The following is a 14,844-nucleotide window of genomic DNA, read 5'->3' on the forward strand; positions in this document are numbered from 1 at the left end:
TGATTAATAACCATTTTATTTGAACACCATGTGTGAGTTTGTGCTTTAATTACATAATCAACATTTGCCTATATCAGGAAACTAGATTTTTGGCAGAGTACTCCAATATCAGCGTGAATCTTTTCAGCATCTAAGATAATAATTCACCATAAGGAAATGCTCACTGAGACGCAACATCCCCCCACCCTTACTAATGTATGCAAATTTTATCTACATCAACTAACATGAGAGTTGGTACCGGTAATATACTGAGCTCAGATGACAGTTTTGAGCGATTGTTAGATTGATAAATAATTTGGCTGCAAAACAACATGGCAGTTTTCTAGGTTAAGAAAATATAATAGATACCAATATCAGGTGCTCAGTTTGCACAGCAAAACAAATGAAAGAGAAACAAACCAATGAGCAATTCTGCCCTCTCCCTATCCTTTCCTCCACTGTCTTTCACATTCTTCCCACCATCAACAACCCTCTACTTACTATCTGTACATAGTATAAGCAGGCAGCGCAGTGTGTTAACTGCAGCATTGTTGTTGAATGTGCCAGTTACATACATATGTCCAGTAAACACACACCTCCTGTGCTAATGGACATACCTGACATACTCTGATATTCTGTTGATTTCAACGGAATAGAGCACAGACTATTTCATGATTCTGTTTAGTCCCAGTGTCATAGAGGCAGGAGTGTTTCTATTATCCTTTCAATACATTTATTATTAAAGGCACTTCTGTGTTTCCCTGTTATCTAATGAGGAGTCTTCAAAAGGAGAAACAATTCAACAAGGAAGCTGTTTTTACTGATTTTTCCCCAATCCATACTTTCTTGCAGTTTTATCCTTTTTTAAGATAATAGGTTGAGATTATGGCCACATAACAAAATAGAGCACACCACCTCACGTCCCTCTTCCTCATTGCTGGATACCTTTGGAATACTATTTTCAGGAAGGAACATGGCACACTGATTGTGTAAAATCATTGTTAAAGAGGTAATCAGCCAGCAGATGGGTCTGAATACAGAAGAGCTGGAATCCTCCTCCAGACCCAGACAACAAGCAATATACTTCGGAGTGATGTACACCTAGTATCTATTGTCTCTAGAGAATAGAAGTCCTAAAGCTATTCTCAATCAGGATCTTCTGCAAACATGGAAAAGCAGACCCTTCTTTTAGCATCTCTCATGTATTAAAATAAACGGGGGACAGGGAATTGTGACAGCAGTCAGAAGACGAATTTGGTATGCACTTATCACAAGAGTGGGGAGGAGGAAGCTTCCATGTGACATATAAGTCTAACACATTTCATTTTTTTTTTGCTTTTAAAAAAATTGTTTTTTTAGAGAAATCAATTTCAAATATCAAAACGAAAATGGGTTACATTACAAAGATGATGTTTATTGCCAGAAGGTTTACTTATGATTATCTTGACTATCTGAGGCTGAAAGAACTTGAAAATATGCTTTAAAAATAAATGCCTCAGTTATCAGTGAATTATTTTGAAGTGCAGATATTTTGCCAGCTGACATCCAGAAAACCAAAGCTGTTTTAATGTGACATTAAAGAATAAAAGCAAGTCTCCACATGAGATCATTCCATTTCAGTACACTACTTAATACATGACATGTTCAAACTATGAAAGACATAACATGGAATCAGTCAAGGAAAATCTGAAAAGATGATCGTGGTTATCTGTATATAATTATAGGTGGTTATCTGCATATAATTATATGGTATCCTAAAACTAAAAAGGACTTCTCTATCCTGTAAGAAGATGGAGAATGAAAAGAATTGGAGGGTTTTAGTTCCCACTGAAATGCAGAATGCCCATCTCTCAGTAGGATTAATAAAACAAACCCTGAAGACTTGGGGCTCAGGCACATATTATGGTAATTCATGCATAGATGTGAGGGTGAAAGTTTAAGTCTTAACAGCTGACAATATATTCATATTGAACCACACTCAGTAGATTTCAACCAGCATATTCTAATCAAAGGTGGTTTTATTCATTTGTGCTTAAGGTTTCAGTGGATGAACTAGTTTTGCCTGTCTACAAAATGAAAATAGAGAAAAGGAGCAACTAAAATAGAGCAGCAGTCCTGCTCTTTAAAATGTTAAGTAGAGGATATGTAAGACCACTGTCAACGCCTGGTAACTTCAGTGAACCCATTAGAGAACTACAAAACTAAATTGTAGAGCTTTAGATTCCATTTTAATTTAGATTTTATTTTTTATGCTTTTATTGTGGAAGACTATCTTGACCTGGATAGGGACACACATCATATAAGACCATGTGTTTTTAATAGTGATGGCAATGTAATATTTCAGGGGTCAGTTTGGCTGAAATGAATATAACATTTTGCCAGATATCACAGAAGATTTTTTTTTGTTAAGGTGTATTCTCCAACTTCACTTGAAGATCACAGAGTATGGACGATTACTCACCTATAACTGATGTACTCTAAGTATATTGCCTCTGCAAATCAGTAGTGACCATTGGGACAATGTGAACACTAATGTTGTGTTGATATGAACATTCGATGCTGCTTCCCCAGTACACTCCGGTTCATTTCCACTGTATAAAATACCATCTAAGGACTTTGAAGTGGCAGGGAAGAAAGATGAGAGTGTGTGAATGTGTTAAGAACTATGGGTGAATGGGACTTCAACTCTGAAACTTTGGGGGTTTTCCCAACATTGGGTTTGGGTATATTTTTGCAAAGTTTATGCTTGTTTTGTGCTTGTTTCTGTGAAAAATTATCACATTCATGCACAATCACAGTCCAATATATGGGACAGACAACACAGGGTTAAGTGGGGGTTTTGTTTGTCTCACTTAGTTTTATTAAAATCCTACTCTTAGTCTGACAGAAGATGAGGAATGAAATCCTGGACCCAGTAAGTCAATGGTAAAACTCTCATTTGACTTTAATGGGCCATGATTTCACCCAAGATTTCTAAGACGAGCCAAAAACTAACAAATGAAAGCCCACCACCACAATTAAAATACTCACATGAAAAACCTAAAATTCATCATAATTCATATGCAACTTTCTGGTGACTGAGGACACAGCGGTCCCAAATACCTATTTTTATGGATAATTGGCCTTTGAAATACTTTTTTACGTATTGGCGATTATGAAGGTTAAGATGGAAATCCTCATGTTCATAAATAAAGCAAAGAAATCAAAAAAGGGTTATTTTCATAAATGATTTCATGCAACATTAGTTTAATTCAGTGTAGACAGACAGCTATATGCATAATGCTTATTGTAATCAGCTACTGCATATACTTCACATTTTAGCTTACAATATTACAAAATTACATTATTTGCTAATCTTTACCTGGAATTCTGCTTTCTGTAACTGGATCATTCAGCTAAATATCCTCAAAGTCAAATATTTTTCAGAACCTACAGAGGTCCACCCAGTTCCTCCCCCACATAGCTATTCTTCTTTCCACTAGGTCACGGATTTTCCCTTATGATTTATTTTCTTTGTAGAGGGTAGCCATACAGGCATGTTCTACCTGAGAGATCTCTTCCCACCGCTTGAGGTTACCACATACTAGTTACTTTCAGTTATGGCTTCCACTACTGTCTCCTTGTATGCATTTGCCTCTATAGATTCTGCAGTAGAAAAATCTAGCTCATTGTTTTCCTAAAGGATACATGTTACTTGCAGTGGGGGAGGTTTAGGTTGGATATTAGGAAAAACTTTTTCACTAGGAGGGTGGTGAAACACTGGAATGCGTTACCTAGGGAGGTGGTGGAATCTCCTTCCTTAGAAGTTTTTAAGGTCAGGCTTGACAAAGCCCTGGCTGGGATGATTTAGTTGGGGATTGGACTTTGAGCAGGGGGTTGGACTAGATGATCTCCTGAGGTCCCTTTCAACCCTAATATTCTATGATTCTATGATACATACAGCTGAAATGTAAATTATACATATATATATAAAAATAATAATGCTAAAACTGTGGTAATAAAATGTAATCTAGTTTACCTTTTTCACATAATGTCCATATAATTCTTTGGTAACCTTCCCCCAAAACGATTGAAATGATTATTTAAAAAAATCCATGCCAAGAGTGCTTACAGTAACAATATTCCTCCATACAGTGGCCAACTACAATTTACACGTGATGCCAGTACAGTGAACACCATTTCTTATAGAGAGCTTTTCATCCATAGATTTCAAAGCTCTTTACAAAGGAAAGTAAGTATCATCATAAATAAGAGAGTGGGTTTTTTTTAAATGAAAGATACCTGACCCAATCTGGCAAATTCAACACAAATTCATGAGATACTGTCAGGTTAAAAATGTTGATCTCTGTGTTACTAAACAATAACTGAAATTATTAGAATTTAAAGTACTTTTTAAAATTTAATTTACTTTTCAGCATTAATGCTGTTTACTTTTTGCTTTCCAATCAATGTGAACAATTAAAATATACTAATCACTTTCATATTTATTGATAGGCATTTTCATCTGTTTCTGTTAAACACTGCTTTATTTTGGTTGCAAACAATACAGAAGGATAGTTAAACTCCAAACAAAAATTATTTAATTGGAATGATCAATGACTAAATCACTGAAAGCTTTTGCATCAATAATAGGGTTTTTTAAAAACAATTTTTAAATTATTTTACATTTTAGATTGATACTATGTATGTCCCTTAAAGATGCTAATATCGAATGCCATGCAACTGAAATAGAGGATAGTACTGACAATTTCCATTTCCATAATTTATCTTTGCTTTTGGTCCCCCAAACTAGTACATTTGTTTCCCCAAGTCAGTTGCCCATACCTGCTGTTTGAGAGCTTCTAGAGATTCAAATTCCAACCTGGCCAGTTTTATCTGGATATCCCGTGGTTTATCAGGAATCACAAACGCCATGACAAACTTCAATGCCAGTAGAATATGCTGGGGGAAAAAACAAATTCAATACTCTATTATATAGTTCATGGCAAGTAAAGAAGAATAATACAAAAGCATTCTGCAAATTTTAATTCCAGGATGCCTAAAAATTATTTATTGTTAATTATGTGAGAAATAGTGATGACATACTATGCCACGATTACTCCTGACTTTTCCAGCTCAACAATTATTTATACTTTGCAAATAAACACATATTTCTATTAGGTTTGTTTTTATTATAATCTTATATTTTCACTACGTACTGTATAATTCTTCTTTATTTATACATTTGTGATTCCTGATAAAAATCAAACTATTCAGGTTGATACTGACCTTGTTGGAATTTGAATCTAGGATAAGAACTGTAGTACATAGTGAAAGCATAAGATGTATATGTCACAATAGATTTACATGACATAATACAATGGTAAAATGTGCCAAACAAAAATAAGTAACAGAGTTCCTGTCCCAGAAAGAGTATAATCTAAAAGTCCTTGTGGGTGGACTACAAAACAATACAACACAACAGGGGTCTGGATTTTACAGCTGGAATGATACACAGAAGCGGTGAACTGGCCAACATTAATTGAGAGGATATTCTAAATATAAGGAGTGGAAGGAATAGGCCAAATTAGCCATAATTATATAGCAAAGGATTATAGAAACATTTAACCCAACAAAGACCAGAAAATTCAAAGTTAAACTTAATCCTTGTTCATCACTCTTTATATTTGACCTAAAGATGCAGCACACCCATTAACGCTTGTTCAAAACAAGTCCCAAGTTTTCAAGACAGATGTTTATTTTTTTGGGGGGGGGGCACACAGATGTTTGCACGAGCATCTAAGCTACAGCCCCTCAAAATTTACCCTACTGAGGACTGGACTGGCAACTTGCCATGAGTCTGATGGCAGCAACTTAGCCTTGATTCAGAAAAGCATCTCTATACAGGGAAACTTAACTTTAAACACATGCTTAAGTCCCACTGACATCAATGGTACTTATACGCATGCTTTATATGGTATTTATATACATGTATGCCCAACTTTTTTCCTGAATCAGTGCTCTAACTGTCATAAAATGGAAAAGAGCACTGACTCATTTTTCTGAGAATACAAGTCCAAGAATTAAATGTTCCATCTTGATGCAGTTGGCTGCACAACACAAAACGCTAAGCATCAAGAGTAAAGATGTGGGATGGGAAGAGCTAGAAATAAATCACCTGGTATAATGCAATGGAGGTAAAGGACAGTGGAGAAATGGAAAGAAATACAAACCCACACAATGGTCATGTGGACTATGCAGCAATAAACATACTTTAACTATAAACAGGCGAATACTGATAGAAAAAAGAAGAGGTAATGGTAATGATTAAGACAATACCAAAAGTTAAAAATGAGCCACATACAAATTATACAAAATCAAATACAGAAAAAGAGTGAATACATTTAGGGAATGAAACTTACAGTCTAAGAAATAATAATTAATCCAAAGAGGATAAAGAAAGGCTGAAATAGAATTTAATGTAAATACAACATTTATTAAAAACTGTACATACAAAGTTAGAGATTAAAGAAGGAGTCAGAACATCAGCTAAGACATGGCAAAGAAAATATTTATTTATTTCGACTTGTGCAATCCCATTATCCTTGACAGTAAACACAAGCAATTCAATCCTTAATACCACATTACAAAAAAATTCTACTTTGACATCATGTCAACACTGAAACACTCCCTAAAGGCACAAAATTTTCCCCTTTTCCCACTCAACATGGCAGAATCTATTCCTGAGAAAGCCTAAGTAAACACATAGGTCTGCTGACAGAGGAGGTACATATTGCTAAAAATATCATTTTTTTCCCCTAACAAGTTTACAAAGAAGAATGAGGGACAATGCCTTCCATGGAAAGATGAAATACTGAAGGAGGATAGGATCAGCTAGAACAAGAATTAAGAGAGACAATACTCTAGAGCGGGATAAAATCCATCCCAGTACTCAGATGTGACAAGAGATACATGGGGAACATTCAACTCATATCTAAAACCATTTTTTTGGATACAGGAGAGTTACCAAGGAAGATGCAGACTTAAAATCTTAATAGCAGCAATAGGAAACACACTTGAAAAAAAACAGGAATCAAACATAATACAGTAAAAGCTGTGTTATCCAGCCCTGTACCAACCGGAAAGCTCTATAAACGGGCATTTCTAATCTTCATAGAAAGTCCGGTTTACAGTGCAGTTGGCACGGGGCCGGAAGGCTCCTTATCTGACTCCACATGGCTCCCCAGAAGCAGTGACATGTTCCTGCTACTCCTAGGTGGAGGAACGACCAGGAGGGGTTCAGAGTGCGGGCAGGGGTGTGGGGCACAGGCTCTGGGAGGGACTTTGGGTGTGGGAGGGGGCTCGGGGCAGGGGCTTGGGGTGTGGCAGGTGACTCTGTGCGCTGCCTCCGCCTGAAGGTGCTGCCCCCCGCAGCTTCCATTGGCCACAGTTCCTGGCCAATGCGAGCTGCAGAATCAGCGCTTGGGGTCGGGCGGGGCAGTGCAGAGAGCTGCCTGCTGTGCCTCTGCCTAGGAGCAGCAGGGACAGTTCGCCGTTTGCAGGGAGACACCGGAGGTGAGGGCCCCCTGAATTCAGCACCCAAAACCCCTCCCGTGCCCCAACCCCCTGCTCAAGCCCCCTCCCACACCCTAACTCCCTCCCAGAGCCCGCGTCCTGCACCCCCTCCCACATCCAAACTCCCTCCCTCTTAGTTAACCGGAATTTTTCACTTACCGGCACCCCCCATTTCCCCAACATGCTGGGAAAAAAGCTTTTACTGTATGTAATCAATTAGCTAACAGCACTGGGCTAAATTTTGTTCTCAGTTATACTGGTGTAACCTGGAGAAATTGAGTGCAAAGTTACAAAGATCATACCTAAATTTGACCACCATATTTTTAAATACAAAAAATGTATCAGCAGATGAATCCTTTAATAAATGTAAATGGGTTTATAGTCTAAAAATTTCACAAATGCATTTTTACAAGGACCTTTAGAATTCATACCTGAGGAAAAAGGTTATTCCTCAAAACTGGAAGACTAAGTACTACTAACTAATGTATTATCTATTTTAAATTATATAATATAAAACATATGAACTTGATAGGACAGTATGCATAGCAGTTTCTGTTTAGATAGTGTGTCTTTTTTTCATTTATAGATCATGGATGACCATTGAGATCATCTAGTCTGATCTCCTGTATAACATAGGGCACAGAATTTAGTAGCATTTAGTAGTAATTTAGTAGAATTTCCTCTTAAAAACAAACAAACGAACAAAAATAGTGACAGTCCAGAGAATAAGATTATTATATCAGTTTCCCAACCTGAGGAAATGAGACACCCCGGAAGGCTACTTTTTTTGAGGGTGCAGGAGATTGGGGTAGAGGAAAGTAATGGAAGACGAAAAGCTCCACAGCCATGGATTTTCTGCCACTACCACTCCACACATGGTCTAACCAACCTGCTTCCAAAGCTACAGATAAAGCAGCAGGAGGTTCCTTCAATTTACGTGTACAGCTGCAGGTTCATGGCACTTACGCAGCCAGGCCCAAACTACCAGAGGATGTTCCACACCATGAGCAGCAAGTAGTCATAGATTCACAGACTTCAGGAACAGAAAGGATGTCTATAAACATCTAATCAGACATCCTGCATAACACAGGCCAAAACCCCCTCACCAGTAATTTCTGTATCAAACCCATAATGTCTCTTCGAGCTATAGTATATCTTTTAAAAATAAATTCAATCTTGATTTAAAGACTTTAAGTGATGAAGACTCCATCACATCCCTATGTAAGTTGTTCCAATTGTCAATTACCCTCACTATTAAAAAATTGTACCTTATTTCTAGTCTGAATTTGTCTGGCTTCATCTTCCAGTCACTGGATAACATCTTTTCCAGCTAGATCAACGAACCGGCTCCTACCAGAAATTTCTTCTCTAGGTAAGTATTTATAGACCATAATCAAGTTAACTCTTAACCTTCTCCTGGATAAACTAAATAGATTGGGCTTCATTAGTCTTTCACTATAAGGCATTTTTCCAAAACTTGACTAATTCTTTTGGCTCTTTTCTGAACCACTTCAAGTTTGTCAACATCCTTTTTGAAGCGTGAGCATCAGAACAGGACACAATATTCCAGCAATGGGCTCACTAATGCCACATGCACAGGTAATCTCTACTTCCACTCAATATTCTCCTGCTTATACATCCAAGGACCATATTCACCCTCTTAGCTACTGCGTAACACCGAGCGCTCATGATTAACTGGTTATTTACCATGAGCCCTAAGTCCTATTCAGAGTCACTGCTGTCCAAGAGACAGTCCCCCATCTTATAAGTGTGACTTATATTTTTTGCTCTTAGATGTATGACTTCACATTTGGATGTGTTAAAATGCATGTTTTTCATGTGTTTTGGTTTCGGGGGGACGTGGGACAGAAAAGTGGGAGCAACCTAGGAGGCAAAAGGGTGAACAAGAAAAAAAGAGAAAGAGAAGGTTATCAGAAAAAGAACTCATGGAGCTAGGGGACATTGATGGATGCGGGCAGGGGATTTATTTGCAAGAATTACAATTTCAGTAAAAAAGTTTGGGCACCAGCAGGGCTAACCTTTGGGTGCCTGAATCCAATTGCTGTAAACTCCTAGCCATTTCCTTGTGAAAACAGCCTTGAAAACCTAAACCACCAGCAGCTAACTACACTTCCACAGCAGGAAGCTGAGACGTAACCTAAATTTCCTCTCTTAGAGTCTGCTCACTTTTTATGTAAATATGTAAATTAAGTTTGAGGGGTCGCCAAAGACTAATCTCATAGTGATTTGATGAGGGAGGATAGGAATTGATTAGTGGGCTTTATAGACTCAGACTTTAAGGTCAGAAGGGACCATCATCTAGTCTGACCTCCTATACATTGCAGGTCACAGAACCTCACCCACCTACTCCACGCTTACTCCCTAACCTCTGTCTGAGTTACTGAAGTTCTCAAATCATAGTTTAAAGACTTCAAGTTACAGAGAAGTCACTATTTACACTAGTTTAATCCTGAAAGTGACCCATGTCCCATGCTGCAGAAGAAAGCGAAAACCCCCTAGGGTCTCTGCCAATTTGATCCAGGGGGGAAATTTCTTCTTGACCCCAAATATGGAGTTCAGTTAGACCCTGAGCATGTGGGCAAGACCCACCAGCCAGACACCTAGGAAATAATTCTCTGTAGTAACTCAGAGCCTTCCCCATCTAGTGTCCCGTGTCCAGCCATTGAGGACTTTTGCTACTGGCAGTCGCTGGTGGGCCACATGCCGTTATAGGGAGTCCCATCATACCACCCTCTCCATAAACTTACCATATTCAGCCTTGAAGCCACTTAGGGCTTTTGTCTCCACTGATCCCCTTTTTTATTTTGGTTTGGGTTTGTTTGTTTTTCTAGGGAGCGGGGGAGTAGAGAGAACAGATTGGAAGAGGGCAAAAAAAATGTTTGCAGACCTGCTCAAAAATTCTAAACCCAGCTCTGAAAACCACTAAGTAATTTTGTTATTTACTTTTAACATTTGAACAGTTAGATTTTTGTACCAGCCAAAAAACCCCTGTAAACAAAACTCTAATTTATCAAGAGCTCAGTCTCCATGCTTACTCCATTCATGACCTCTTAGAAACAGGAAGTTTTATTGTTTGTAAACTGTGTAGAATTAAGTGAGAGGTATTTATCATGTGGGTTACTGTCCTTTAAAAGTTTGTGAGCTTAGTTAAAATGTCTTGGACTTTAAGATGGTAAAGTGAAGTGCCATTCCACCCTACAGAACCTAGTGAAAATGTTTTAAAACATTAAGGACTACCAAAAACAATTTTAGGAGCCACAGCTCCACTTATAACACCTTTCCCAAAATGAATCCACATTGGTTACTGTTAAACCTACTTATTCCTCCTACTGCATTCTCCCCACTTCCTAACATGCAATTCAGAAACAACATTATTAAAAAATATGGGAAAATATCTGAGAAATCTAATCAAAATCCACCAATGTGGGTGGGTTAGAGCCAAGAGAACATTTTAAAAGAAATTGTATCTAATTTCAAAATCTAACCCTTGAATACAGCTGCAGTTGACTCAGGAAGACCAAAGAACTGTTCTAGAAATTTTCAGAAGAGTAAAAAGAAATAGGATGCAGTATTCATTTTATAGTCCATCTTCATTTTAGTATTCCTTAAACAAAGCTAGTATAATTTTACAAAGCTGACTCAAATACATCCACTGTCAGAAAAACTGTCCCAAGAATAGGCTAATAGGTCACAGATATAACACAGCAAAACCCTTCTAAGCAATTTACAATGATAAAATTAAAACAAATAAGGGATCTGAATCTATGACAAATAACGAAACAAAACAAAAAAAGAGAAAATGTATACTCTGATGAAAATCTGCTGCAGAAATAGGCAGAGTTGTAGTAACCTCTTTAAAGCATTTATTTAAGTAGCTTCCTATAATCAAAATTGTTTACAAATAAAAAAAATACAAAACCAAACTGTTATTTTAAAATGAAACTATTAAAATAAGTTGTTTTCAAAAACATATCCCACAAAATGATTACAGGGTGAGTGTGTCTTTGTATGAAAAAAACAGGATAATAGTAACACAAGCTGTATGCTCCCTAGTGCCAACAGTGAAGTACTCTCCTACTCTGCAATCTGCCAAGCGGGTGAGGAGAGAAATGTCAATATGTCTCTCACCCTTGATAATTGCAGCACTATCAAACTCTTTGTGGTCTCGTGCCAGGTGCTCAGAGAGCTAACGGAGCTGTTCTATTCTACAAAATCTAGTGGCATAAGCTACAAAGGCAGCTGTGTTTTGCAGCAGTGTATCCCCAACCTTGTTTCTTCTGAAACGGAAAATGCAAATTAGGGCTGAATTCTTGGCATTTTAAACAGCTAATTTGATTTCTACAGTGGTATGACTGCAGTAATGCTGTGTTCCCATCAGAGTCTAGCCACCATTGAACAAAGAAATATATGCAAAAGCAGCCTTTTCTGATAAACAGACAGATTACATGACAAATCCCAATCTGGAAAGAGTTTAATGAAGTTTTACATCAAACATTTGTCCCAGAATGTACCTGTTTATTAATAAATTCCATTAAAATCAGAAATCCAGTAGTCTAGACCTGCAGAACTAGTATGTGTGATAGAAGAAGGCATTCATTGGTTATTCATTAACTGGGAACCCTACACAAGATTCCCCCTCTAAGGTTAGGTGACTTCAAGGTATTTCTCCCCTGCATGTTCAATACTGCGGTATACAGAACATCTTTGGGAGTGTTAATGAATGCACCAGAATATGATCATTTTACTGTCAAAGTGCAGAATATGTGGTAAATATAAGGAAGTCATGTGATCTCCTACTGTTGCTGTGTTAAACTCAACTAAAATCAGGGCTAAGAACTGATACAGATCAGAGATAAATTAATCTCTTTCTAAGGAGTACTTGTGGCACCTTAGAGAGTAACCAATTTATTTGAGCATAAGCTTTCGTGAGCTACAGCTCACTTCCGATGAAGTGAGCTGTAGCTCACGAAAGCTTATGCTCAAATAAATTGGTTAGTCTCTAAGGTGCCACAAGTACTCCTTTTCTTTTTGCGAATACAGACTAACACGGCTGTTACTCTGAAACCTAATCTCTTTCTGTGGCTTTAAAAATCTGATGACTGGGCTCCAAGTTCTCTTAACTATACTAGATAAGGCTGATACTTTGAAATGTTAGTAAAAAGTTTAAAATAATAAAAAAAGTATTTGCGCTTAAAAAAGGAAATTCAGTTAAAGGTACAATACAAGCAAAGATTTAACTTACAAATGCCAGAAACTGGATTACATTTAATTGCTTGAGTAGACAGCAATAAAAGAAATCTATTAGAAAACATTTTTGTAACGCGTAAAAAGAAAGCATGACTAAACTTTTCTTCCTGTTTTTAAACTAAACTACATTAATTAAAGAGTTTTGCTAATTGAGTAGAATTACCACAGCTGAAGGACTCTAATAATAGGGGACCGTCTTCCACTTCAGTGATAAACGCTTCTTTTAAAACCTCACATCCCCTTACATTATTAGAGAATCTTTTTACAAAATGTGAACTGAATCTGCTTTGGTAAAACTGCATGTTCCTCCTTTCAGAACTTGCAGCTTATGCAGGAGAAGTTACTTGCCCAATGCAGTAACTGTAGTTCTTTGAGATGTGTTCCCCTATGGTGCTCCACTTCAGGTGTGCATGGGCGCCAGGCGCCTTTGATCAGAGATTTTTGGTAGAAGGGCCTGTGCATTTGCTCTATACAGCTAGTGTCCTGCACCAAAGCTATACAGGGCTGCATGAGCATACCAATCTCAGTTCCTTCTCTACTGCAAAGTCCCATAAAGGAAACTCTAAAGCAGAGGGAAGGAGGGCGGGTAGAGAAACACCCATAGGTGGACACATCTCAATGAGCTAGTTATTGCACAGAGTGAGTAAGTTATCCTCCTTCTTCAAGCAGTGACCCTAGGGGTGCTCCACTTCAGGTGACTACTGAGCAGAACCCTCATTAGGGGGAAGGGGGGTTGGAATTGAGTCTAATACTTTAGATCAGCGGTTCTCAAACTGTGGGTTGGGACCCCAAAGTGGGTCGTGACTCCATTTTAATGGGGTTGCCAGGGCTAGCATTAGACTTTCTGGGGCTTGGGGCTGAAGCTGAGCTGACCCCATGCCACCCCAAACTATGCCCATGTTAAAAAGTGAGGGGACATGGCTCCTGGCCCTCCCGATTCTGGCACCATTTGCTAGGGGCGACCCAGCTGAGGGCTCCTACCATGTGCTGGGCTCCAGCAGCTAGTCCCAGTCAGGCTGGGACTTCCTCTTCTCCTGCTGGGGCCTCTCCTAGTGACAGGTCAGACCCATCTCCGGCTGCAGGAAGCTCCACAGCTACTCCCTATACATTGACCCCTCCTCCCACCTCTGGGAAGCGATTGGGTCAGGAAGTGGGGCAGGAGTGCAGAGCTTCGTGCAGCCAGAGGAGGTTCCCTCTTGAAGAGAACCGAGTGCTCTTCCAGTTTATGGCAGTAATGAAGAGGTCTACCTTTGGAAGACTCCAAATCTGAAAAATGCAAGTGAGAATCCAAGGGTCTAGCTCCCATTCGAAATCTTGTGAGAAACGTCTGCTGAGAGCATCTGATATGATGTTCTGATTGCCAGGAAGGTACACTGAAGATAGGTGAATATGACTGCGTATGCACCAATTCCATAGTTTTATAGCTTTGTCACACACGGAAGATGGTCTCGTTCCTCCTTACTGATTGATATAAAACATGCGAGCCACATTGTCCATCATGATCTTGATACACCTGCCTCTGTTCAATGGCATAAAACGGAGCCAGGGATTTCTGACTGCTCCGAGTTCCAGTATGTTGATGTGTAAGGTGGTCTTGTGGGATGACCACCTACCCTGAACAATATGAGTATCCAGGTGAGCTCCTCATCCCCATACAGATGCATTGGTTATTATTAGATAATAAGTCCAGATAATACTTAGTCATGCCATGAGTGCATGGTACTGCACTAGATGACCTCTCAAGGTCCCTTCCAGTTCTATGATTCTATTACAACAGTTAGGCTAGATAAAGAAAATTATCTTTTCCTAATGTTGTCATAAATATAAAGGGAAGGGTAAACCCCTTTGAAATCCCTCCTGGCCAGGGGAAAGCTCCTCTCACCTGTAAAGGGTTAAGAAGCTAAAGGTAACCTCACTGGCACCTGACCAAAATGACCAATGAGGAGACAAGATACTTTCAAAAGCTGGGAGGAGGGAGAGAAACAAAGGGTCTGTGTGTCTGTCTATATTCTGTCTTTACCAGGGATAGACCAGGAATGGAGT

The 14,844-nt window shown here is 38.6% G+C and overlaps 1 protein-coding gene across 6 annotated transcripts in view; it reads right to left on the minus strand.

Moving 5' to 3' along the window:
* ANO10 (anoctamin 10) overlaps window positions 1-14,844 on the minus strand; it is a 257,628-nt gene that overhangs the window by 63,419 nt on the left and 179,365 nt on the right. For 5 of the 6 annotated variants that reach the window (XM_073333329.1, XM_073333325.1, XM_073333326.2 and 2 more), the window contains one exon: window positions 4,804-4,920. The exons of the other annotated variant lie outside the window; for it this stretch is intronic. In XM_073333329.1, coding sequence (XP_073189430.1) covers window positions 4,804-4,920 — 117 coding nt within the window. The remainder of the gene's footprint in view (window positions 1-4,803; window positions 4,921-14,844) is intronic. 6 annotated transcript variants of the gene reach the window in all.

Source organism: Lepidochelys kempii, chromosome 2, assembly GCF_965140285.1.
Source record: "Lepidochelys kempii isolate rLepKem1 chromosome 2, rLepKem1.hap1, whole genome shotgun sequence".
NCBI classification, from domain to species: domain Eukaryota; kingdom Metazoa; phylum Chordata; order Testudines; family Cheloniidae; genus Lepidochelys; species Lepidochelys kempii.